The sequence below is a fragment of the Carettochelys insculpta genome, chromosome 18, assembly GCF_033958435.1.
Source record: "Carettochelys insculpta isolate YL-2023 chromosome 18, ASM3395843v1, whole genome shotgun sequence".
NCBI lineage: Eukaryota > Metazoa > Chordata > Testudines > Carettochelyidae > Carettochelys > Carettochelys insculpta.
This window is the reverse complement of record NC_134154.1, coordinates 1,619,001-1,644,006: the sequence shown is the minus strand read 5'-3', so window position 1 is coordinate 1,644,006 and position 25,006 is coordinate 1,619,001. Positions and strand designations below refer to the sequence as shown.

General features: G+C 61.6%; 1 protein-coding gene across 2 annotated transcripts; it reads left to right on the top strand.

Moving 5' to 3' along the window:
• The first annotated feature begins 5,372 nt into the window (after positions 1–5,372).
• GAS2L1 (growth arrest specific 2 like 1) lies at positions 5,373–24,339 on the top strand. 2 transcript variants are annotated; one of them, XM_075012398.1, is made up of 6 exons: positions 5,373–5,487; positions 6,059–6,734; positions 13,901–14,008; positions 17,170–17,266; positions 17,812–18,211; positions 22,035–24,339. In XM_075012398.1, the coding sequence occupies exons 2-6, from the start codon at positions 6,084–6,086 to the stop codon at positions 23,554–23,556; spliced, it is 2,778 nt and encodes a 925-aa protein (XP_074868499.1). In that variant the 5' UTR covers positions 5,373–5,487; positions 6,059–6,083; the 3' UTR covers positions 23,557–24,339. The 2 variants fall into 2 exon arrangements, with proteins under 2 accessions (XP_074868499.1, XP_074868498.1); XM_075012397.1 differs by having other exon boundaries at positions 5,483–5,590.
• Positions 24,340–25,006: the final 667 nt, after the last annotated feature.

Sequence of the window (25,006 nt, the reverse complement as noted above, 5' to 3'; positions counted from 1 at the left end):
AATCTTCAGAGACAAAGACCCCCAGGGTCTGATCTCGCTTGGCTACTGTACCCATTTCTCACTGCCAAGTGAGCTGATAAACAAATGTACAATGAACTGTGCCATAAATGTGCATTAGCTAACATTAGAGCTGCAACTCTTTTATATTAAAATGTAAAAAGGAACCTTCCCGCTTTGGCTTGACAGCTTCGGAAGGCAGTGTTTGTGTGGTATCTCCAGTGGGTTCTTAGTCTGGGTAGCTAACAGGGAGAAGCAAACACAGGTTTGTTAACTCCAAGGCCATAAGAAGCAAGTAAAGAACAACGAGACATAGGTTGAGGCCTTGTACTAAAGAGCACTGGCCCCAGGGCTCGGCCTCTAAGCTCACACCTGAAAGATTTGAGTTTTAGTCCAATTCTGCCAATGGCCTGCTGGGTGACCTTGGGCATATCACCTTTCTGCTCCATGCCTCAGTTTCCCAGCTGCACAATGGGGATAATGAGACTGCCCTTGGGTGTAAAGCACTTTGAGCTCTTCTCTAAGCCCTGGTCTCCCTTCACACAGGAGGGAGCCCGTTGCCCAGAATAGTTCCTAATGCTCCTTGCAGGAAATTCGCTTGCTAAGACATTAATCAGCCTGGGTCCAGGCCCAGTGCAAAGTCAAAGTAAATTCATTATACATGGCTAGGGCTGGGTGTTGGCTCGTGGTCTGGGGTCAATCTTGGCCCAGCTCTGATGCTGACACTGCATCAACTATTACTAGCATAATGAACCCCCCGTGGGGGCTCCCAGCTGCTGCTGCAGCCCTGGGCCCTTTCACTCACTGCCTGAGCCCTGGGGCTGTGCACTTGGGGCAGCATGAAGGGCGGGCTGGGAGGAGGGGCTTGGCGTAGCAAGCTCCTGGCACCAGCCCTGTCTTCTGCCCAAGGTCACACCCTTCTGGGCATGCGGAGCCACCTACACCTTGCTTAGGAGCCTGGCAAGGCTGCTGGCCCAGCTAAGCACCCCAAACATTCCTCCGTCTCCCAGGATGACTTATGATTTCCCACCCCGCCCCCCGCCAACCCCCAGCTCCCAGGCCTGCTCGGAGGCGGGGTGGCAGGGTGCACAAACCGTTTCCCAGTGGCAGCTGGGGGAATACAGGTGCGCAGAGCACACCTGTATGTGGGCGCAGCAGAATTTGGATTTTCTTAAAATAGAGTTTGGCTGGATAATCTCCACAGTTACTTTTAAGTGTTCGAGTTTTGTCAGTTGAAATTTTCATAATTGAACAAAATTCTCACTTGCCCCCATTTTGTCTTGGTTTGACTTTTCACAGGGGTAGGCCATTAGGGAACATGTGCAATAGTTATTTAAGGACAGCAGACATTCAGGTGAAAGGAGTCAAGCTTTATACCCATTAAGACCTGAATTGCCTACAGCAGGGGTGAGCAAACTTTTTTATGTTGTGCCCCCCCCAGCCTGCCTAATGTGAGCCAGGCCAACGGAAGGTTTGGTTATGTTCATATTAAGAAAACCCTTTTGGTGTGCAAGGAAATAAGTCTGCAGAATTACAAACTTTAGGGACTGGTCTATGAATGTGACCACACAGGCATGAAAACAGTAACAGAGTTCAACATTTGTAATGAGGTGGGTGAGCCTGAGACCCAGCAGCCGATCATGCTGCCCCCCAAGACCCCACACACACTGTGCACACCCCGCTCTCTTCCATATGGCTAAATGTACAAGGTAAATAGTCTGATTTCCAGCAAAGTTGTTTTCTTACTTTGCTTCTGCGTAACTTCCCGCTATTGTTGCTGGAAATGCTTCTCGGTGGCTTTGTGCAGCGTGAATGTGAGGTTTGCCATCACTCATGGAGAAAAACTGAATCCTTCTCAGCCGCTCTGGCCAATGTGGTGGTAACAGAGCTGCCAGTGACATTTCAGAGCAAATATCGCCCCAGGATGCTGTGCCTGGGCAGAGGAACTCCTGGGCATTCTAAGTGTCAGTCGTGGAAGGTCCTCTCCATCTCCCATTTATTGACGTCTCCCATAGACAGGTGGGTCGGAGAAGCTGCAGCTCTGATTGGTTGGATATTATCTCCTCTTAGGAGTGATAGCAGTCATTGTAAAGGGAACCCCTTCTGGCAGTGCCAAGGCCTCACAACACCAGCTGCCTGCCATGCACACTGTGATCCTGCTGGTTTTAATTTTCTGGCAGTGGCAATTCGCTCCAGTTCGCACTGTACCAGGTTAAAGCTAGCCAGGCTCACATCCCTAACACGGGCCACTCCTGGCCCCCCACAAGCAGGTGCATCAAAGAGCTGCTGCTACTGGAATATCACAACAAGAAGACTATCACAGTGTATGTCCAGCTCCGTTTGGCACCACTGGCTCACCCCAGCATGGCAAAGCCTTCCTGCCCCTGGCCATACCAGGCTGTGCACCAGCTGGCAGGTGCTTGCCCAGAAGGGAGGCTCCACAGATCATCTGCATGGCGCTTGAGAGCTGTGTTCCCTTTGCTACATGTTGGCCTATGTAACAGGAGGTGGCAGCATTCCCCAGCCTAATACACCTGGGTCTCAGCTGGCTCTGCAGAGTTCTAGCCTGCCCCTTGTTTCCAGCTGCATCAGTGCCCATAGGACTATTCGGGGCAGCCACCCTGTGGCCCCACACTTTGGTGGGCCCTATGGGGCCCAGAGCAGCCTAAGGGATTACTGGGGAGGGGGCTGCAGAGGCAAAAAGCAAAGTGCCCTGGCCCTAGCTCACTCCACTCCCCCGGGCGCAGGGCTGGGAGCCGGGCTTAGGGGAGCAGAGCGGGCTGGGGCTGGGTCGAGCCAGCCTGTGGAATAGCAACAGAGAGGTCGCCGGATTAGCCTGTATCCCAACAAAACAAACCGGCACCATAAAGACTAAAACTGATTTATTAGGTGACGAGCTTCTGTGGGACAGATTCAGAGCCGGGGATGTGCTGTGCTGGAAACGGCAGGATGGTTTCACAACAAAGACACACAAAAACTGGAATAAACACTGACAAATCAGACACGAGACATAAGGGGGCAAAGTGGGGGGGGAGTTACTGACTACGTGCCCTGCCTGAGGTCACGAGGCAAGTCAAAGATGGGGAAGCTGTCTGTGTAATGCACAGGGTAACGTCCTCTTGTGAGCCCCAGCGCCCACCTGCGCATGAGCCCACAGCGACCGGCTCCTGTTGCTGACTGTCACTGGAAGGCCTTCGAGATGTCCAGCCTCCAGTGCTGCCCCCGTGTCAGAGGGGACTGGAATGGTTCTGGCCCACGCAGCCTGGGGTGAGCCACAGGCTTGACTCAACAGGCCCAAGCAGGTCAAGGCCCATTACCAAGTAACCTCCTCTTCTCCCAGCTGAGTCTCCTTGTCAAACGTGGGCGCCTCCTTGCAAACGGCCATGGATTTCTTGGGCAGCCGCCAGCCGTTTAACGATTTAAACTCGACAATGAGGTCATGATTCAGTGACTGACAAATACCAGCTGAACTGGCTGTGTCACAGGCAGGAAGAATTAGATCATCTAAAGTCTTAAAGACACAGCTCCTCTGTGGTCCCAACCAGCCTTTGCAGAGAACTGTCAGGCTCCCCTCCCCTTAAGAGAAGCCCTGTGTGCGGTGGCAGGAGGGGTGCGTTTACACATCCCCCGTGAGCCAACCTGCTCCCACGCCGGACCCCTGGTCCGCTCCCCACCACCCACACTCCCCATGCGACATTCCACCGCTGCCTCCTGGCCTGCTGAGCCCCACTTCTCCGCAGGTAACCAGAGGCCTGGAACTGGACACAATACTCCAGACACGGCCTCATCCGCGTCCAATAAATGGGAATAATGACTCCCTCGATCTGCTGGAAATGCTCCCCCAATGCACCCAATAGGCCGTTAGCCTTCCTGGCTACACAGCACGCTGGTGAGTCACATCCAGCTTCACTGCAACCCCCAGGTCCTTTTCTGCACAACTGCTGCGGAGCCAGTGGGGCCCCAGCCTGCAGCAGTGCTTGGGATTCTTCACCCCCCATGCAGGATTCTGCATTGGTCCTGGCTGAACCTCATCGCATTTCCTTTGGACTCTGGACCCAGTCCCCACCCTCCAGCCCTAGCACTGATCCTAGAGGCACTCTGCTTAACACCAGACATAGAGCCACTGCTCACGACTTGTCAACCCGATGCTCCAGCCAGCTTCTATCCACCCTACAGTCCATTTAGCTAATCCACACTTCTCCAGCTTGCTGGCAGGGGTGCGGCGGAAGACCACATGGAGTCCAGGTCCATCACATCCACCACCTTCTCCACATCCAGAGAGCCAGTTACCTCCTCTTAGCAGCAATCAGCTTGGTCAGCATGAACTGGCGGATCCATGTTGACTGTTCCCGGTCACCTTCCTCTCCTCCAGCTGCTTCACAGTGGACTCCTGGAGGATCCCCTCCAGGATCTTCTGGGGACCGAGATGAGGCTGACAGGTCTCTGGCTCCCCACATTCTCCTCCTCCTTTTTTAAAGATGGGCTCAACATTTGCCTTTTTCCAGTCCCCCGGCGCCTCCGCCCAGTCCCCAGGAGTTTCAGAGATCATGGCCAATGGCTCTGTAGTCACATCCGCCAGCTCCCTCTGCACCCTCGGGTGCATTAGGTCTGGCCCAGGGATCTGTGCACCTCCAACTTCCCTAAATAGTTCTCAGCCCGGCCTTTCCCACTGAGGGCGCCCACCTCCAGCCCAGGCCGCCCCGCCCAGTGGCTGCCTCTGGAAGACCGGCAAGAACAGGCGCTGGGTATTTCAGCGTTATTCACCTCCTCTGTCCCAGGGTTACCGCCTCCAGCAGCGAGGGTCCCCCAGCTCCCTGACACGCCTGTAGCGCCAGCGCGGGAGAACCCATCCGGGCCCCTCCACATGCCCGGCCAGCAGCAGCTCCAAGTGCCAGGCGGGTCCCACCCCACGTGCTCCTCTTACTGCTCATTGGGAGGGTTTGTTCCTGGGCCCCGGCCCTCCAGGTGGGGGCCCGAGGAGGGCCCACCCAGCCCGCCTTGCTGCTCTGCTTCCTTCCCGCGGGCAGGGTCCCCACCCACCGCTGCCCGGCTGCCCAACGCCCCCTGGGCCAGCAGCAGGCCCAGGCTCGGTTCCTTCCGCGCCGCTGCCAGCCCCGCGTTCTCCAGACACCCCTGAGGGCCGGGGCGCGGCTGTCTCCTCCCGGCACACGTGCGGGTGGCTGGAGCCCCGAGGGGAAGCCCCTGGCCCGGGGTCCGTAGCCCACCCGGCTGCTCCGGCCCCTCAGCTCCGCACTGGCTGCAGGTGCTGGCACCCCTGGGCCCTCCAGGCGCGCAGCAGCCCCCGCCCCCCGCTGCGCCTCCCGGGCCGCTCCGCCTCCGCGGCTGCCCGGCCCGGCTGCTGGGGGCGCCCTGGCCCTGGCCCTGCAGCGCTGCCTGCGCGGTCCCTTTAACAGCGGCGCCGGCGCTGCCCCTCCCGGCCCCTGGGCCGGCTCCAGAGCCCGGGAGTTTCCGCAGCGCGGCGGGAGCGGGGTGAGTCCGGCCCCGGCCGGCTGGGGCTCGGGTGCGCAGCGCCGCGCACCGCCGCTCCCCGGGGCCTCCGGCTGCTCCCCGTGGGCTGTGCGCGGCCAGGCCGGTACGCGCCCCTCCCCTCCCCTCCCCTCCCCGGCCCGGCGGGGCTGGCTGGCCCCGGCTGGGAGCCGCCCTTCTCCCAGCGGCTGCAGGGCTGGAAACAGGCCGGGAGATGAAATCCGCGGGAGGCCGCTTGAGCTACCGGGCGCTGGGCCCCGCAGGCTCAGCTGCCGGCGGGGCACTCGGGGTTGCTCCGGGGGGTCCTCGTGGAAATCGGGTCCCCAGGCTCCAGCATTAGGGGTGTGGCTCACAAGTCCCATTTACAGGAGGGGAAACTGAGGCACGGGGCGGGGAGGGGAAGCGGCACCAGCGCTGCCCGAAGGACCGTGCTCCCCCCCGCCCCCCAGAGTTGGCCTTTGGCTCCCGGGGACGCAGTCGGAGCCTGTTCCAGCAGCAGAGCCCGGCGGCTGCCAGCGCCCTGGAGAGGTGGGGGAGGAGCGGTGGTGTCTCAGGTGTGTCGTCCTCTCCCCAGGTGACGCCCAGGCACAGGATGCAAGATGGCCGACCAGAGTAACATCCAGTCGTCAGCGTCCAAGAGCATCCGGCCTTTCCGCTCCAGCGAGGAGTACCTGTACGCCATGAAGGAGGACCTGGCTGAATGGCTCCACGCCCTCTACGGCCTGGATGTGCAGGTGGAGAATTTCCTGGAGGCCCTGGAGACCGGCTGTGACCTCTGCCAACATGCCAACAACGTGAACCGCATCGCGCTGGCGTTCCAGCAGCAGCACCCAGACGCAGCCGCTTGCTTGAGGGTGCCCCACAACGAGGTTGTCTACCAGGCCAAGAACGTGGTGCCCGGCTCCTTCCTGGCCAGGGACAATGTTTCCAATTTCATCCGGTGGTGCCGGCAGGACCTGGGCATCCCGGACGTGCTGATGTTTGAAACCAATGACCTGGTGCTGAAGAAGAACGAGAAGAACTTTGTCCTCTGCCTCCTGGAGGTGGCCAGGAGGGGCTCCAAGTTTGGGATGCTGGCCCCCATGCTGATCCAGATGGAGGAGGAGATCGAGGAGGAGATGAGGGATCAGAGAGCCTATGGGGGCCTGCAGCCCCAGGAGGGTAGCCCAGACCTGGGCCCCGAGTCGCCTGTCTACCCTAGTAGAAAGCAGAGAATCTCCTTGTGTGACCTCAAGAACCTGGATGAGCTGGTGAGATGCTGTTCCCTTTTGTTGGTATCTTGGGCCCCCAGGTAACTTCCAAGCAGCTGCTCCCACTGGTGACCAACCTGCCTCTCCTCCTCACCGAATTCGCCTGCGCGTTGTACGGGGAGGGGGGAATTGGTTCTCTCCACTCGCCCAGTGGTTACAATTCCTCCCACCACAAACTGTGTCTAGTCTCCTGTTCAGAGTATCTGTAGGCCTGGGGCCTTCCACCTCACGTGGGCAGAGGGCACTGGCTCCAGGTTAGTGGGGGGAACTTGCCCACTGGTGGCAGTGTGCTGAGGAGGGGAGGAGAGGGCAGGAGTTCACGTCAGCATTCTAGCAAGCCTCTACCCTGGCCACTCTGCCCCACGGGCCAGTCAAAGCTGGAAGGATCCTTGTCACTGGCTGATCCTTCCTCTGCTGGGGCGAGCGCCAGGCCAAGCATGAGGTGTGGTTGCAGCTGAGTGGGGAAGCATGTGGAGCCACCCCTGGCCTGCGGAGATGCATGTTGGACTGTGCTAATACAGGGGGACGTACCAGCCGAGCCATTCTCTGGCCACCCCCATGGGTCTGGCAGAGTTTAAACTTCTACTGCTTTGAAAGTTATTAATCCCTTATGCCTGGGACTCAGCCATTCGGCAAGAGCCCCAAGGCAGTGCTGGCCGAGCCTGTCACTAGAAACAGCTCTCCATCCATCTCAATGGGGCATTGACTCTGCTCCCAAGGCAGTTTCAAGGGGGCAAGGCTCCTTTAAGGAAGCCGACCCTTTGCCATTAGGTTTCAAAGCCCTTTTCCTGTGGCCTTGTGATGCCTTAAGTGATGCTGAAGGAAGTGCACTGGCTGTGGGCTCCTGCTTTCTGCCCCGCTCTGAGGCCCTTTCGCTTTCCACTTCTCACTGCTGCTGGCTCTGTGTGTCCTGGGCAGCCGGGCCTGGCTTGGCGAACATGCAGCCTTGTGTACTGGGGCTTGGACTAGGAATGTGGGAGCACCCGCTGTTTGTAACAGCTGCTTTTTCCAGAATTGCCGTTCGGGTCTCTAAGGATTTCACTGCCAAGTCCTGTCCAGCAACGCGGGACTGCTGGGCGAGGGGCTCGGGCAGAGAGCCTGGAAGCAGCGCTGTGACCAGTGACAAGGGCTGCAGTTGCTCAGTCTATCAGAGGGCCAGAGCGTTGGGTAGCAAAGGCAGGTCCCTTCCGGAGCAGGTGTGCGCAGGTGAGGGCCGAGAGCCTCTGCCCTGTGCAATCCCCTGCCTGGTTCCTTGGGAGCGTTCGGCTCTTGCCCCCTGCTTGTTTGTTCCCTGTCAGAAGAGACCCTTGTACTGCTGGTGGCACAGCACCCTGACAGCCCAGCAGGGCGAAGCCGGGCCCTGGGGCAGGCGCCCTTCTCAAAAGGAGACCTGGGGCTCCCCGGGAGCTGAGACCACAGTCATCAGACCCTGTGCACTCTGCTGGAGCTGCACCTCACCTTTGTCCAGCTTGAGAAAAGAGCTCTTCTCCCAGCCCTGGCCTGCTGGCAGTGGGGGGAAGCAAGGTGTGTGTGTGCGGCTCTGCAGCCAGGGCCCAGGGAATTGACAGCCCGAGATCCGAAGCCCTGCCCAGCCCCCAGAGCTGCCAGGCCTGCGAGCTGCTCCCAGCTGGCCCTGTGGTCGCCCGCGTGGGTCTCTTCCAGGCTGAAATGAAGCCCTTGGATAAATCACCGGCTTTATTTTTAGCAAGGGCGTTTTCTCCAGTGGGAACATGCAGGAATGCCGGCCCCTCCACTGTGCACCACGCCGGCTTTGCAGAGCTCACCAGGGAGTGGCGGTGCCCTGCTGGGGCCGGGGGGAACAGTCTGCCACCTTTGGGGCTGAGACTAGGGCAGGGGACTCAACCTGGGGTACCCTGCTTTCTCCCCCATTGCCGTGGGTCTGTGTCATCCCCAGCAGGGCTGAGCCGATTGTCAGTGAAGGGCTCCTGGGGGCTGGTTCCTATCCAGGGGCTCAGCACCAGCCTGGATCACCCTGGGGCATCCCCCCGGTAGGTCCCACTTGTTTTCAGGCCCCTTGTGCTGCTGTGACCAGAGAGCCCCTCTGCCCGCAAGGCAGCGCTGTAACTGGCATGTGCTCCAGCCGGGGACAGCAGCTGAGCGCTCGGGGGGAGCGGGGGCCGCGCTGGTGAAGGACCAGGCTGGCCCTGGGGGTGAGCGTTGGTGGGCTAGGGGAGCCTGCTGGGGTTGGAGCGAGAGGTGCTGGCAGGGGAAAGGGCCTTGGGGAGTGGGGTGGACGTCAGGGCCTGGGGACCATCGGGATGGGGGGCAGACCGGAGAGGCAGGGGGGCTGTGGGGAGTGGGGTAGAGCTCAGGGCCTGGGGACCGCTGGGGGGGTCTGCAGGGAGTGGGGTGGACGTCAGGGCTTGGGGACCGTCGGGGGGGGGCAGACCTGGGGGGTCTGCAGGGAGTGGGGTGGACGTCAGGACCTGGGGGCAGAGCGGGGAGCGGGGGACATGTCGTGAGAAGGGCCTTTGGGGCTGTGTGTGGGCTGGGGGGGTGGGGACAGTGTGCTGTCTGATTTGGGGGAGGCGAGGGTCCCCCATTTCCCTAGACTCAGGGCTTCAAACTGCCATGATGGGGCCTGACTTTGGGGTCCCAAGGCCTGAGTCTCCCGTAGTGCTCAGCGCTGCTGCTGGGAGCAGGGCTTTGGGCGGTTTCTAACCAGAGCGCACTGCATTGTGGGGTAGGGGTGGGAGGACCTGGGCAGCTGGGGCAGTTGCAGCTCCCTGGGACTGTTGGCTGGTTAGGGCCCAGCCAGGGCTCCGTCCCAGCGCTGCAGCCACCAGACCCGGCTGGCCCTGTTGTCTGGGTGGGGAAACTGAGGCCTGTGGAAAGGCCTGAGCGTGTTGGTGTCGGAGCCAGGAGTGACACACGGGTGTCCCTGCTGTGCCCCTGCAATCCCACCCATGCCCCAGGCTGCTGCACCCCCGCGAGGCTCAGGGCGTTCCCTGCCAGGCCACTTGCCGGAGGCAGGGCGGGCGCAGGGCTCTCTCTCTTCTGGTACTGAGGGCACCTGTGCTGGGGCCTGGCCGCCTCAGCGCGGTGGCAGGAGGTGGAGGGCTGGACGCTGGGTGGCTCTCGGGGCGGGAGCTCTTAGCGGGGGTGTGCAGGACAAAAGGCTCCCCTGGTTCCCGTGGGCTGTAGCTGGCGCAGGTGGTGCTCAGGCAGCCCCGTAGGACGCGCTTCCCCAGGACAACGGTGGCTCCATCCTCCCCGTACAGCCCGGTCTGCTTGGCGATGCGCCCCCCCACCTCCCCTGGGGCTGAGCTCCGGGAGCAGCGATTCCAAGGGGAGGGGAGGTTCGGGGGGCCCCACTCAGCTCTGGACTGTGTGACTCGCTCCGTGTCCCAGGCTGGCAGCTTGGCATTAACGCTGGGCACTGCGAACTGGCAGCAGAGCTGCTCCCTGAGCCCCAAGGCGCCTCCCCTTCTGGGCAGTGAGCAGTGTCCCTGGCAGCCCTGTCCCAAGGGAAGGCACCAGCGGGTATCCCTCGCCAGGGTAAATCAGAGGGGCTGGCAGGCAGTGACAGGATGGGGCTTTCTGGGCACAGCTAGAGAAATCAGCCCAGGGTATTTGTGCTGAAAATCTGGGCCACTTACAGCCCAGGCTGGGGTCTCCTTCTCACTAAGGCAAATCCAGCCAGCCCCACAGCACCTCTGCCAGCCCCACGGGCCAGCCGGGAGCCACACAAGCAAACCCTCAGGCTTCCCAGCTCCCAGACAAGAGCCCCCAACTCAGGTGAGAGGTTATTATACCTCTTTCACCACCTCCACACAGATACTCCTGGGCCCCAAAGGGTCCGGCCGTAGTCCTCGGTCAATGTACACTTGGATCTTACCCCGCCTGCAACCCGGCCCATTTCCTAGCTGAGCAGTTCAGGTACACGGCAGTTTGCTGGGCCCCTGAGAGGTGTCTGGGCCTGTCTGCAGCAAGAGCAGCACAGTTAACGCGCCGGGCCCCGGGCAGGCCGGGTGCGGGAGGCCGGAGGGCGAGTTAGCTGGAGTGGTTGCGGAGGTGCTGAGAGCAGAGTGGGCCAGTTTGCACTGGTCTAGCTATGCTGGTTTTACAGGTGTGCAGGGTCTGGAGGCAGGGCCTGAAAACTCCCCTTAAAATCAGGAGCTAAGGAAGCCGGGGAAGTGTCCAACCCCAGCGAAGGCCTCGTCTGCGAGTCCGGGTGAGAGAGTGGCCAGATGGCGCAAGCAGTGACCCGCTTGGCTGCTGTGATTACAGGTTGAACCTCTCTAATCCAGAACGCTCTCATCTGGCAACACCCATAGTCTGGTGTGATTGGAGTTAGCCAGGGGACCACTTAGCAGGATGTGGCCCAGTTTCCTGCGGTCCCCTCAAGTGTGTCCAGCCCCCAGGCCTGGCTCTCCGGGCTGTTATCCAGCTGTAATTTACCCCAGATGTCGTCTCTGGGCCCAGCGAGCAGTGGAGGTGTTGGGAATGTGCTAGACAATATTGGCCTCCCGTGGGCTGGCCAATTCTCTTGGGCGGCACCGGTCAGGTCCCCAGGGTGCTGGACGAGGGGCTCAGCCTGTACAGAGCACACGGATGGGTTTGTTCCAGGGGATGATTCCTCGTGACCCTTGGAGCCCCGGGCGCAGGTGAAAGGGGACAGGAATGGGGCGCTGGGTCAGTGGCGCCATCTCCAACGCAATCCGGCCGGGACCTCACTGCATTCAGCCTGGCCTGAGCAGTGTGTCCCAGGGCCAGCAGAGCTGCTGGGCAGGGCAGTCATTAAAGGAGGAGCTGGACTTGGCATGACGCGTCTCTTCCCCACTTGGCTGGCCCTTGGCTGCCTTCCACCTATTGTGAGGTTGAGGGTTCTGTGCCGTAGCGAAGGAGCTGACGCTGCAGGAATTCTGCTCTTTCCTCGGTGCCGACCTATTGGTGCGCCAGGTTTGGCTGCTGAGCTGTGCAACCGTGGCTCCCGGCCGGCTGGGCTTGTGAATGGGCCGTGTGTGTGCCAGGGCACAAGGGATGGGAACGAGTGCGCCGTGCCTGGGCTGCTGGCCAGAGCAATTCAGGCAGGATGGAGCTGAAAGGGCCCAGGCCACCTGCCAGGCTGCTGGCTTCCAGAGTCCATGGCGGCAGCTCTAGCAACTTTTCCTAAGGGCCAGGCTCCTGCTAGCTCATGTCGTACTTAAAGCCCCAGTTCCCGGAGTCCTGGGATTCTTTGAGAGTCTCCACATCCATTAAAAAGTTAATACTAAAGGGCCCCTTCCCCCGCCCAGACGTAATCCCTTCACAGCCTCCCAACCCTGAAAACCTGGGGCAGCCGAGGCCTAAAGCAAACCCGGAGCTGGCCCTCTCCCTGGGGGCATAGAGGGGTGTCTGCTGCAGCCCCTCCGTGCTCAGACCTGGCTTGAGCGCTGCAGCTGATCCTGGCTGCTGTGCCCCTGGCGCAGACGCGCAGCCGGGGCTGATGGCAGGGGCTGGAGTAGCCAGGCTGTGCTGGGGTGACAGCGGAGAGAGCTGGAAAGTGGTGAGCATTTCAGATCAATGAACCAGCTCAACTTTTGCTCGGCCCCAGGGCTTTCTGCTTGAGCTGTGCCCAGACCCCAGCCTGTTGTGGCTCCTGAAGGCTCCCTGGGGACTAGCCAAGGCCCCATTCTGCCCACAGGTGCTGGGGCCTTGCTGGGCCTTGCTAAGCAGAGGCAACCTTCTGCTCCAGAAGCAGCTGTGAGGCCAGACCGACCCACCTTTCTGCAGGCTGCTGGGGAGGGTTAATGTGTAACGCCTGCACGAGGAGGCCTTGGCTGTAGCTGCTGTGGAGGGGCCAAGCCCTGGCCTTAGGGGAGCGAGGTTCCCCTGGGGGCTCAGGAGGGACCAGCGAGCAAAGGGGGCTGGGGCCTCGCCTGCGTGCACAGGTGGGAGCTGGGAGCAGGTCAGGGAGTGGGGGACTGTGAGCTCTCATGCCATCACGCAGCTCGCACGTGGTACCAGCCCTTCCTGGCAGTGGAGGTGGAGCCCCCCCCCCCGCAGGGCAGAGCCGGGCAGGTTGCTTCTGCTACGGTTCCCACTGTGCCCCTTCCTGGGGCGGGGATGGAACATGTCCGCAGTGGTGGGCCCAGCCAGCGCTGCCTGGCCTGGAGGCTGCCCCCCCCGGCTGCTGCCTTCGGGGACTCAAACCAGACCCTTTGCTAGCTGAGCTTCCAGTGGTTTGGAGCTGGGCTGGGACTGGAGCCCTGACCTCGAGGCTGTGCTCCGACACAGACCTCCTGTGTGTCCATGGGCAAGTCACTCGCTGTGGCCACCAGTCTCATGGCTCAGGGAGTCCCTTGGGTTGTCGGATTAGACTCCACCGCCTCGCCAGGGGTCCAAGCCTGAATGTCTCCCTGCTAGCCGCAGCTGTGTCGCTGTTGCCAGCCTGCACGTGGCCTGCCTGGGCCAGGGCTCGGGAGGGAAGATCCTTTGCGGGGGTGAGGCTCTCGGGTGGTGTGGTACCATGGCCCCAATACGCCCCTTAGATTGCAAGCTGGCTCTTGGTGGATTTCCAGCCCTTGTGCACCGTGGGCTTCCCAAGAGAGCGACAGCGCAGGGGGGCAAGTTCAGGAGAACACGGGGTGGCTGTGATGGCACTGGGGGCAGGGTGTGAACACGGGATGGCAGTGAGGGCACGGCAGGTGAACATGAGATAACATGGGATGGTTGTGACAGTGCTGGGGGGTGAACATGGGGTAACATGGGGTGACAGTTCGAGTGCTGGGGGCGTGAACCCAGGGTAACACTGATGACAAGGATGATGCTGGAGGGCTGAACGGGGTGGCAGTGATGATGCTGGGTGTATGTGAACACGGGATAACATGGGATGACAGTGATGGTGCTGGGCCCCCTCTCCTGTGGGCTGAGCCCAGACCCCTGGAACCCGGCCTGGCCCTCTGCCCCCAGACACCCCAGCCGGAATCTGCTCTTGGTCTGGCGTTGTTCCCATGGGGCCCCCTCGCCAGCGGCACATGCAGGTGGGTGCAGGGCAGTGTGCGTTGGGGGGTGCGTGACGGGGTCTGGGTGCGTGGCCGGGGGTTGTGTGACTTGGGCTGTGTGTGTGGCGGGGGGTGCGGGGTGGGGGCGGGGTGGCATGGCAGGGATTTGTCCCCCTGGTGCACCACTGAACCCTAACGTTTGCATTCTCCTCCTGTCAGGTGCGGGAGATTCTGGGCTGCTGCACCTGCCCCTCGCAGTTCCCCATGATCAAAGTCTCAGAGGGTAAATATAAAGTGGGAGACTCCAACGCGCTGATCTTTGTTCGAGTAAGATCCTCCACAGCCCCGTTTCCTTTCTCCCCCCCCCCACCTGCTCCCCGCACCCGTCTCTTCCGTGTCGAGCACCAGCCGGCTCCCAGCCCTAGTGCAGTGCCTGTCCCCCTGCCCGACGCTGCACTGGGAGGGGGTGGGCCCGGGGGCTTCTCTCTTGTCCAGCGGAGGCCTGGATTGCTTTGGTGGCCACAGTCCCGTTATCAGCAAGGCCACAGGTAGCTCAGCTCTTTCCAGACCACAGAGCGCTGGCCAGAGGAAAGCGTTTACAAAAAGAGAAACAAAGGCACGGATGGATTAAGTGACGTGCCCAAGGTCACTGAGCAGATCAGTGGCAGAGCCAGGGGTAAAACACAGACCCCCTGACTCCCAAGGCCAGGGCCCTGTCCAGTCAAGCCCCCTGCTTCCCGTCTTCCTCATCACCCCAGGCCCCAGCCCTGTGTTTCCTTTCCAGTATCTGCTGGTTTGCATTGCTGGGTTTGACTGCGTGTGGGGTTTAGAGCATCACGGCCCTATGGCCTCACACCCTGGCCTGCGAGGGGCTCACCTTTCTTTTCATCAGGAGAATCCCTGGCAGCCGTTCTGTGCAGCCCCAGTCACCGCGTGCCCCACTCCAGGAGTGCGGAGCTGTGACCTCAGAGCCCCTGCTGGATGCAGAGAGCCCCACCCCCCTGACTCATTTATTGGTGTCTCCTGGAAGAGGAGCCTCTGTGGTGTAGCACAGCCAGGGCCCCGGAGCGAGTGTCGGGGAGGAGAGCTGAGCTTGGCATGCCTCCTGTGTGCTGCAGAAACAAGTCCCCTTCTGTGGCCTTGGCTCTGTGGGAGCCGGTCTTCGGCGCTTAGGGCAGAGCTGGAAAAGCCAAACCCCTCAGCTCTCACAGTTCTGCCCCTCAAAGCGGCAGCTGCCCTTGCTGTGAGCCGCCTTTGCACCTCAAGGTTCCCCACTGTGGGGCTGGGACATGGGAATGCTCCGGCTCACACCCGACCCCCTGTCACGGCGCTCTCATGTGCCTCCCCAGCACTGTGGGCTGAATCCTGGAAAAGAAACAGTGCTGTGCCAGCCTGCAAAGTGGCAAATGGGACGAGCCAGGTAATTCCAGCTGCTGGAGCAGGTCCGGATTCATGAGGAATTACAGTCGCGGGTAACGAAGGTGTTGGTGGAAGCGCCAGCGTTACGAGAAGAGAGGCTTGTAGCTGGGCCGGCTGTGAATACGTAGCCCTAGCGACAAAGCGTGTGGGCCGTGCATGGAGGCCAGGGCTCCATGCTGCAAGCAGGGGCTCTGAGAAAGGTTGGGGCGGGTAGTGAGCCAAACACAGTGAAGCTCTGTCCAGAAAAGCTGAGGTGACCCTGGGCTGGAGGAACCAGAGCAGAGAGGGGAGTGTCCCTCTGTACCCGGCCCTCGAGCGGGCGCTGCTGAGATCCTGGGCCCGGGTCTGGCACCATAACTCAAGCAGGATGTTAGAAGATGGAAGAGGGACCAGAGAAGACCCACGGGAGTGAAGGACAGATTGGCAAACCTGGCCTTGGCGTGAGAGCCCCAGGAGCTCTGTGGACTGAAGTTGGCAGAGCGAGGCTGCCAGCCAGTCACTCCTTACCCTGCCACGTACCCCTGGGGAGGCGGGATGCAATCGGCCGGTCTCTAGCCTTGCCCAGAAAGGTCTCACACCGTCTAGTACAAGGCTGGACAGTGCAGCTGGAAAATGCGGTGTGAAGTTTGAAGTGAGAGCGTGCAGCCACTGGACCGATTTGCCAAGAGCAGTGGAGTCTTCATCACGGGCTGTTTGAAACTCAAGGCTCCACAAAGGCTTTGGGGGCAGGTCTCTGAGGCAAGAGGTCAGACTCAGTGGGCCCTTCTGGCTGTGAAATCGACATGCGCTAGCAAATTTGCAGATTTCCTGGGACATAGAGAAATCGTGTTCCCCTTTTGCAGATTGGACCTGAGGCACTGAGAGGCAAGTGACTTGCCCAAGGGCATAGGAGAGCTCAGTGGCAGAGAGCTGGGTATCGAAGGCAGGTGCCTTAACCACAAGATTTCCTTGTTGTAGTCGGCCCTGGTCCTGCCTCTGCATTACCTGTGGAGTTCTGTGCCAGGGCAGGGATTTGAAAACCTCTGGGAGCAAGTCAGGCGCTCAGCTCCTCCCTCGTGCCCCATTTGCCCCATCTGCAGAACAAAGCTAACGCTTGGCATGGGCTGTGTGCAGCAGCAAGGCAGGGCCCTTCCTAACCAGTGGAACCACCCGGTGCCAGGGTGTCGCTACAACCAGCCTTCGCCACAGCAACCCACTGTAGTGCTGGAAACGGGACGGGGATTTCAAGCGGGAAATGCAGGGCAGGAAGTGAAATCTCAGGCCGAGCAGCTTCCCTCGTGCGCTGGAAAGAGCCAGTGAGGTTAGGTGCGTCCCCCGCTGTCCCGGCGGTAGTTAACGAGAGCGTGCTGCCCAGCGAGGCCGGGCTCTAACGACCTCTGGCAATCGTCCCGTCCGATCTGCCAGGCTAAGCAGGCTGGGCCTGGTCCGTGCTTGGAGGGGTGACCTTGCCGAGGACGGAGGCGCTGTTCTGGCGCTGGCTGAGGTGCCGAGCGGCAGTGAAGGCTGCAGGGTTTCAGAGGTGCTGGGTTTTAATCCCAACGTTGCTGCTGTCTCACTGGGTGGACTTCCAGTTCTGTGAGCTGGGCAGGCCATCGGCAAGTGCGAGATGCACAGATAGCACTACTGCCCGTCCCTTTCCGCAGGCAGGCATGGGCTGGGGTTAATTACTGAAAGGGTCATGAAGTGTTTTGAACATAAAACACTGTAGAAGTGATGACTGTTGTGCCCCAGCTGAATTCTAGCTCGAGTCATTAGTGTACCTCCCAGAATTCTTGCTGCAGCCTTAATTAGGCCCAGCATTTTTCTTCACTGAGGTGTTAGGTGTGGTTGCCGTGCACTGCCAGGTTACACCCCAGAGGTGGCTGCATCTGTGCAGTGGCTATCATGGTTTCCCTGAACTCTGAGCGGTCAAGCCCACGCGCCAGGTAGCAAGGCTGTAAGCAGTGAGTGGGCCCCACGCAGGCTGCCTGGCAGGAGAAGGCGCAGTGTTGCTCAGCACGGAGCTGGGTGGGGTCAGCTGACTGTGCCACAGGGGCGCTGATAGTGCTTGTTTCTCTGCTGGCTGCCAGGTGCTGAGGAGCCATGTGATGGTGCGAGTCGGCGGTGGCTGGGATACCCTGGAGCACTACCTGGACAAGCACGATCCCTGCCGATGCGCCTCGCTCTGTGAGTGACCCACTACCGCTGGGCAGGGGCCAGAGAAACGCCCTGGCCCTGCCACTCCCCAACACATGCCGCTCACTGCCACATCTTCCAAGGGAGCCTCCTTTGGGGGTGCTGTTCCTGGGACGCTGCAGCAGACCCCAGGCTCGCTACCACCACGCTCCCATTTTCCAGTTAGTGCTGCTTGCTGCTCTGAGCCGACAGGGCCAAGCCAGGTTGGTCCATGCTGGCCTGCGAAGCCCTGGCCTTAGTGCATGAACGACCCCCCTCGGGGCTTGCGGAGAGCCCCCTGGGCAGAGGCTCTGGCCCACCAGTAGCAGAGCTCCTTCCGAGGCAAGTTCCTTTCAGGGCCCACACCTGCTGCATGGCCCATCTTGTCTGCATCTGCTTGGCACTGGCAGTGCTGCCGGCTGGAGCAGGGCATGGTGAGGGGGAGCGGCCTGGCTGCTCGTTAGCAGACGTCCCAGGGGGTCATGGGGAACGTGAAGGGCCCATGGATCCCAGCCAGGTCCACGTGAGGCTCATGCTGGTGACCATTCCCTCTGCAGCACATCGCCTAACGCAGACACGCGCCCTGGGCTTCTCCCCGCAGAAGATGGCGTCTCCAGGCACCTTCTCCAGCCCGCGAGCTGCCAGCCCCAGCGTCCAGCGCCACGCGGAAGGTCTGAGCCCCTCCCGGCCAGCAGAGCCACTCTGCCCAGGGGACAAGCGGCTCCCAGCTGGTGGGGACTTGAGCCAGGCCCGGATGGAGCGCTCTGGCCAGCTGTCCCGAGGGGCAGGAGAGCTGTCTGCCCAGCCGGACTCCTCGAGGCCGATGCCCAGTGTGCCCTGGCAGGAGAAGCTGGATGGGCTCCGCCCCAGGGCTGGCACGGCCCCCTCGTCAGTCGAGAGCTCCCCCAGTCCTGTGAGGAGCGCCGTGTCTGAGTCGCGAGCTTCAGCCACGCTCAGGTACTGTGTGCTGGGGATGCCCCCACATCTCCCTGCAGAGGAGCCGGCCCTTGCTGGGTCCATACCCCAGGGATGCGCGGTATGGAGGCACCCTTGGCTGCCTCTGGGTTGGCAGAGGCTGTGGGCATGGGCCAGGGCACAGACAGGGTGAGGCGACCCACTGCCTCTGAGCCGGAGACCTTCCCCTGACCACCCCTGTAGTGGGACCAGGCTTCACCCCTGCTTGGGGGGCGACCAGAGCCGCACCTGGGGTGTCTTCACTCCATGCTCCCAGCTCCTGCTGCCCCTGTGCTACTGACTCCTGCGTGCTGTGTGCTGGGAACACCCTGCACCGCCCTGGGGCAACCGGCTCTGCCCCTCCCCAGCCCTGGGGCCTCCTGGCTCTCTCCAGGCACTGCCCAGCCAGGGGAGAGCCTGGGGGAACCAGAGTGGGTCAGTGGAGGAAAGCCGGCTCCCTCCCCACCCCTAGGCCTGCGGCCGCCGTCCCATCCACCCTAGCCAGAGGAAGGGGCAGTGCTACCCAGCAGCAGCCAGGCACTGACTCACTCCCTGGGAACCAACCCACCGTGGCAACCACTTCCCAAAGCGGAACAACTTCTCCAGCCCCCGCGCTCCACCGGGCGCCCCTCAACCCTGCCCCGCCATGGGGGCTGGGGCAGGGGACAGCTGACCCAGGAATGCAGCGGTTTCCGGCCTGGGGGCTGGTTCTGTGGCACTGTGAGTCCCAGGCCAAGATGTTGCAGTGTCCCTGGATGTTTGGAGCTGGGTGTGGGAGCTGGCTGGGGGCGATCTCTCCATGGGCCCCCAAGCGCTCCAGGAGCTGCTGGCCCCCCTTTGCTGCCTGGATCGTCCTGCTCTGAGACGCTCCCTGAACTCAGCTCTGTGCTGGCCAGGGTTGCCCCGCGGCTGCTCCACGCTCTGCAGCTGGAGACTGAGGGTCCCAAAGAGACTCTCCTGGGACGCCCCCCCATGCCCTGCTCTCTAGTGGACCTGCCGTCCCGTCCGAGTGGGCACAGAGCCATGGCAGTATCGCCTGGATGCCCAGGGCCCAGGCACACACCCACTGCGGGCCACATCTCCTGGGAGACCTGGGGTTCCCCTCCAAGGCCCATCTCTGGGAGTCGGCCGCTGAGGGGCCACTCAAGCCCACGCTGGGGCGGGACTTCTGAGCCAGGGTCCTGGTGCTGTGCTCTGGCTGCCCGGCCCCAGCAGGGCTACCACTGTCCTGAGCTCACAGGAAAAGTCTAATGTCCTGCAGCCAGGTGCACCTCCGGCCCCCAGCCGGGAGCTCACTTGCATGGTAGATCTATTCTTAGTTCTCATTAACGGCTTTGCTCAGGATCAGCCCCCTGGCTTCCTCTCCAGCTGGCTCTAATCGTTAGGCACCAACGTGTGCTGGTAGCTAGGGCAGACACCTGCAGCCTGGGGGCAGGGATGTGAGAGGTCCTTACATAGCACCTACGGGGGCAGGGCGCAGACTGGGCATGTCTCTTGCATGTTACTGCTGCTAGCGACTTTCTCCCGCTCATAATTCCTCTTGGGCTGAGTTTATTTTCCAGCTCAAAGGGTTGTGTGCCTGCAAGGCTGGAACATGGCTATTTCTAAAGGCCTTGTTTGAGTGTGGGAGGAAAATAAATTGCATGCCATTCGGAACCGTTGCAGGGGTGTGAGTCAAAAATAGCTGGCGTGCCTGGCTGAAAATGTGGCTTCTTTGGTGGCCTCCTGTCGGTGTACCATGTGATCCAGGTTTGGAGGAGCTGGATTACATCAGGGTGCTGAGTCCAGGGTGCTCAGGAGCCCAGGCACAAACAGCAAACCAGTGGGTGCTCAGCACCCAGGAGCAGAGCTGGAATGGGATGAGTCATGGGCGGCTAACAACTTCTGCCGTTAGGGGTGGGAGTTTGCATGTCATCACATTAAAATAAGGGAGCCTTGGATGAGCCTGACAGCTTTGCAGGGCAATCCAGTTAAAAGGGAGGTGCCAAAAGGCAGGAAAACTGGTCCAGCTGCCAGCTGGAGAGAAGTAAATAGAAGGTGACCCTCTCTAATCCAGAACTTGCTCATCCAGCAACATCCGTAACCCAGCGTGATTGTAGTCAGCCGGGCGACCACTTATCACCGGTGTGGCCAAGTCTCCCGCGGTCCCGTAAAGTTCGTTTCCAGCCACCAGTCCTGGCTCTCAGTGCTCTGGGCTGTTATTCAGCTGTAATTTACCCCTAAATGTCTCCTCAGAGCCCAGTGCACAGTAGGAGTGTTGGGAATGTGCTGGACAGTAATGACCTTCTGTGGTCAAACTCTCTCCTCTGACACCAGTGAGGTCCGGAGGGTGCTGGATTAGAGATGTTTAACCCTAGCAGTGTCGCAGGGGCTGCTTGCTGGGCCTGTATTCTCCTGACTTGATCCTGCGGCTTCAGGGGACTTAAAAATTAGCTCCAGTCATCAGTGGGCCAGATACAGCCATACCAGGGAACTAGCTGTGCGCAGGCCAGCTGAGAGTTCCACCCAGAACGCTACCAGGCGCCATTGTGGCTTTCCAGCGGGGCGGCAGTGAGGCCAGCGCAATGATTTTAACACGCTGGAATTCATGCTAATGTCATGGTGTGGTGCAGCACAACGAAACACGACAGCCGTGTCGCCAGATGCTGGAAGTAGCCCCCCCGCCCCGGCAGATGCACCACTGGCAAAGGGCTTCCGGGGTGTTCACCGCCTGCAGCCTGGGGCACAGGTCCAAGCTGGTTAAATGGCGACGCTCTGTCCCTTGACGTCTTTGCCTCTAGCTGTGAGGGCGCCAGTGACTCAGCCAGAGCTCAAAGGTCTGTTACGGGAGTGGGCGGGTGAGGTCAGAGACTGGATGATCACGAAGACCATAAAGTGTATGAGTCAGTCTGGGACACAAGCCGGGCTGAGCCTGGGTTCTGCTGCTCCCTCTACTGTGACCTGTGGGACAACCTGTTGCTCTGTGCCTCAGTTTCCCTTCTTGTAGTCACCTGTTTAGCTTGTGTGCTCTTGGGACAGGGTCTGCCTCCTGCAGGTATTTGTACAGCACCTAGCGCAGGGATCCAGCCCTTGGCTGGGTGCTGATGGCAGAGTAAAGTTTAAAGGCGGTATAGTTGGAGGCGCTTGCTCCACAGGCCTGTGGGCACTGGGGCCCTGCAGATGGAGCCTGCCCATTGCCTAGATCAGCAGATCAGGCTGGCAGAGCTGGAAATCGGGACATCGTGGTGCTTAAGGCTCTGTTTGCCTCAGGAGGTTCAGCAGCGTTGCATCGTAGTCCTGAGACAAAGCCGGGCAGGCAATGGAACATGCCTCATTTCCCTGCTAGAAGGGAAACTGCCCCAGCCTGGCACGCGCGGGGCTCGGTTTCTGCAGCCAGACGAACTGGGCATGTGCACGGTGCAGAGGGGGCTGGCTGCCCGCCGTGGCTGCGCCCACTTGGCGAGATTGGGGACCAGGCTGGAGCGACGATGGGACAGCCGAGGGGATGCCATGGGGAGGGGTGGGGGAGAGGCAGGCTGCTCACACAGGGAGGGGAAGGGAAGCCTCACCTGGCGTCAGCCTGTGAGGCCGTGTGAACTCCAGGCCAGGGCAGCAGCAGCTGTGCGGCCAGGTCTCAGGCCAGCTCCGGCTGGCTTGCTGCAGCGCGGAGGGGCGAGCTGGGGCTTGGCTCAGGATGGAACCCAGTGCCCCCGCATTGGGGAGTGCACTCAGGATCTCAGCTGGGTGAGGTGTGGGGCACTGAACGGCCATTGCCCTGGCGGTGGAAGGTTTCCTACCTCCCAGCTGCAGACGGTGCTGACTCCTTCTTGTGCTCCCTCTGTTCCAGGCTTCACGAGCAGCTACCTGCCAGGGCCAGGCGGCTCTCCGGGGACAGCGACTCCTCCACATCATCCGCCCAGAGTGGCCCCCTGGCCCGGAGGCGTGGGGACGCCAGCACCCTCCGCCCGGCACCCAGGAAGGAGGCAGGGAGACGTGCACCCGACGGGGGTCCGAAGAGGCAGCCTGCGAGCTGCAGCCCCCTCCTGGGGCAGAGGCCAGCAGGTGGGGCCAGGAGGGCAGAGCCAGAGGAGCGGGGCCGGCCTCGCCAGGCAAAGGGGCCTGGCAGGCCCAGCCCCAGAGCCCGGAGCCAGGGAGGAGGTGGTGGGGACCCAGTGCTTCTCATCAGTCGGGGGAAGGATGGGCAGCACTCCTGGGCCCGGGTGAAGGAGGGTGGCCGAACCACTGGCCCAGCCGGCCCCCGGACCAAAAGCCCAACTCGCACCCCACCCCCTCGGGGGGCTTCCAGGAGCCCAGCACCCGCCCGTCGCAGGGCCTCCCTTCCTGCCCACAGACTGGCCGAGCCCTGTGTCCCTGGGAGGGATCAGCTCCCCCAGGCCAGGCAGCTGCCTGAGGCCTTCAGCCAGGAGCTGGAGGAGCTAGCAAAGAGCTTCTGGACCCCCTTGTGCCTGGACCCCGGCCAGGAGCAGCAGCTCTTCCGGCACCTGGAGGAGGAATTCCTGGCCAACTCCCAGCTGATGGATCTGGCCGGGGAAGATGGGGAGCCTGTGAGCAGCAGCCATGAGGCAGGGCAGCTCCAGGAGACCACGCTGGACCCAGGGGCTGTTGACTCTGCCTACTGCTCCTCCAGCTCCTCCTCCTCCTCCCTGAACTTCCTCAGCAAGCACGGCTTCCTGGCAGACCTCAGCGAGCGCCCCAAAGGCGACCCCACGAGGAACCCTGCGCCCCAGCGCCCATGGGCCCCCAACAGCGGCACGGCCCCACTTGAGCTCCAGAACGGCTCTGCCTGGGACACCCACACAGCCCTAGAGCCGCCCTCAAGCTGGAGGAAACCAGCTCTCTCGAGCTCCTTGGAGGAGAGTAACTACTGCCCAGCCTTGAAGGATCTCCAGGAGGTGGCCGAGAGGGTGGAAGTCTCTGGTCTGGGCACGGATGTGGTGTGGGCCACCGTGGAGCCGGTGGCGGCTGACACGGACTTGGGGCCTGCGGTGCCAGAGGAGCTGACAGAGACCCGGGAGGACTCTGCGGAGGAGGCTCTTGATGAGAGGCCGGAGGCACTCCAGGCCCAGGAGGTAGTGCTGAGGCAAAAGAAGTTCCTGAAGAAGCCTGACCGAGTGCCTTCCATCTACAAGCTGAAGCTGCGGCCCAAGGCCAAGCCGCGCGTCGACACTCAGCCAGATAAGAAGCCCTCCAAAATACCCACGCCGCTCAGCTCCAAGACAGCAGGCGGCTCCCCCAAGGGGAGCCCTCCCAAGCGCCCGCCTGAGCACAAGCCCCGGAGAACCTTCCACAGCGTCCTCTCCTCCTTTCTGGAGCCGCCCGGGGGGCCCGACGAGGACGGCTGGGCGTGACGGGCTCACAGCCCTCGTGCAATGCGAGGGACGGGCCTGTAGCATTCCCCACTGCTGCTCCCAGATCCCCACGTCCTGCACCTGCTGCCTTAGGTGTGCTGCTGTGGTGGCCCTCGCCTTGCTGCTGCTGTTAGTGGCGGGGACCTCTGCCTGGAGCTTCTGTTTGCTGGGCCAGAGCCATGGCTCACAGGGGCCAGGCAGCTTTGATTTTACTTGAAAGCTCTGCAGTGAATTCACTTCCCAGGGCTCGTTCCTGGGTGGAAGGTGGCTCAGGCCGTCCCTGATCTGAGGCAGGAATTGCTTGGGCAGGCGGGATGGAACACCTGCAGAGGGCCTCCAGGCCGCCTGACCCCCCGAAAGCGCCTTGCTCGCTGGCTCAGGCCACTCCCCTACTCTGTGCTGAAACCCACAGGGCTGGGATCCTGGGTGGAGGGGGTGTGTGGCCAGGCACTCCCCCGTGGAGCTGCGCAGGCTCGGAGGGGAAAACCGTGGACCTGGACTTGTTTTAGGTGAGGGTTTCGACTCGGCTCTGGGGTGGGGGCTAGTCAGCCATATTGCACATTGCAGCAGTGCCGGCTGGTCACCAGTGAGCTGGGACTCCCAGATGGAACTGGCCCTGCTGTGCTGGCTGGGTGTTACTAACCTCTGGATTTAGAGCTAATACAGTGACTGTCTGGCTGTCCGTCCGTGTAAATACGCTGCCTAGATTGCTGCTCCCACGTCTGCCTTTGCCCCAAGAACGCAGAGCTGCAGCTGCCCAGAACAGTAAAACCTCATGTCCCAAAAGCACCTGTCCTGTCTGGCCTGGTTTGTGTGGCGCTGGGGCAGGGCCAGGGCCAGGGCCAGGGCCAGGGCATGCGACGAACTGGCCCCAGCACACTCTCAATGGTGCGGTCTCTGCTGGGTGCTGCCCTACCACCCCTTCACAGTCCTGGTATCGGTCCTAGGGAGGAGGGGTCACCCCCCTGACCCCCCAGCCGGCCGGAGGTAGGAGTGTCGGGGGGGAAGCCCTGTGCAGGCTGCTCCTGGCACACTGAAGCAGCCTGGGCTGGCCACACGCCAGACCAGCAGCAAAAACGAAAGTGCCAAGGCAGGAGGGGTGGGACCTGCTGGGATAGAGGCCGTGGTCTCTGATAGAACTGACCTGCTGGGATAGAGGCTGTTGTCTCTGGGTGGCTGGGCTGCAGGGGTCAGCTGCCCAGCACATGCTGGGATCAGCCACTCCATGCTGCTCCTGGCCCAGCCGCTGCCTGAGTCCTGCCCGGCGGCTCTAGGCCCAGAGGGGTTTCTGCAGTGGCAGGGGGCTGGAGGGGTCCATCCGCCCCACTCCCCTGCTGGGAGACAGGAGTTGTGGCCACTACCCAACTGCCAGAGTGGGGAACAGGGTCCATGGGGGGGGCCCTGGGTAACTCACCCAAGCCCAGTACCCCTGCTCATTTGACCTCTGGCA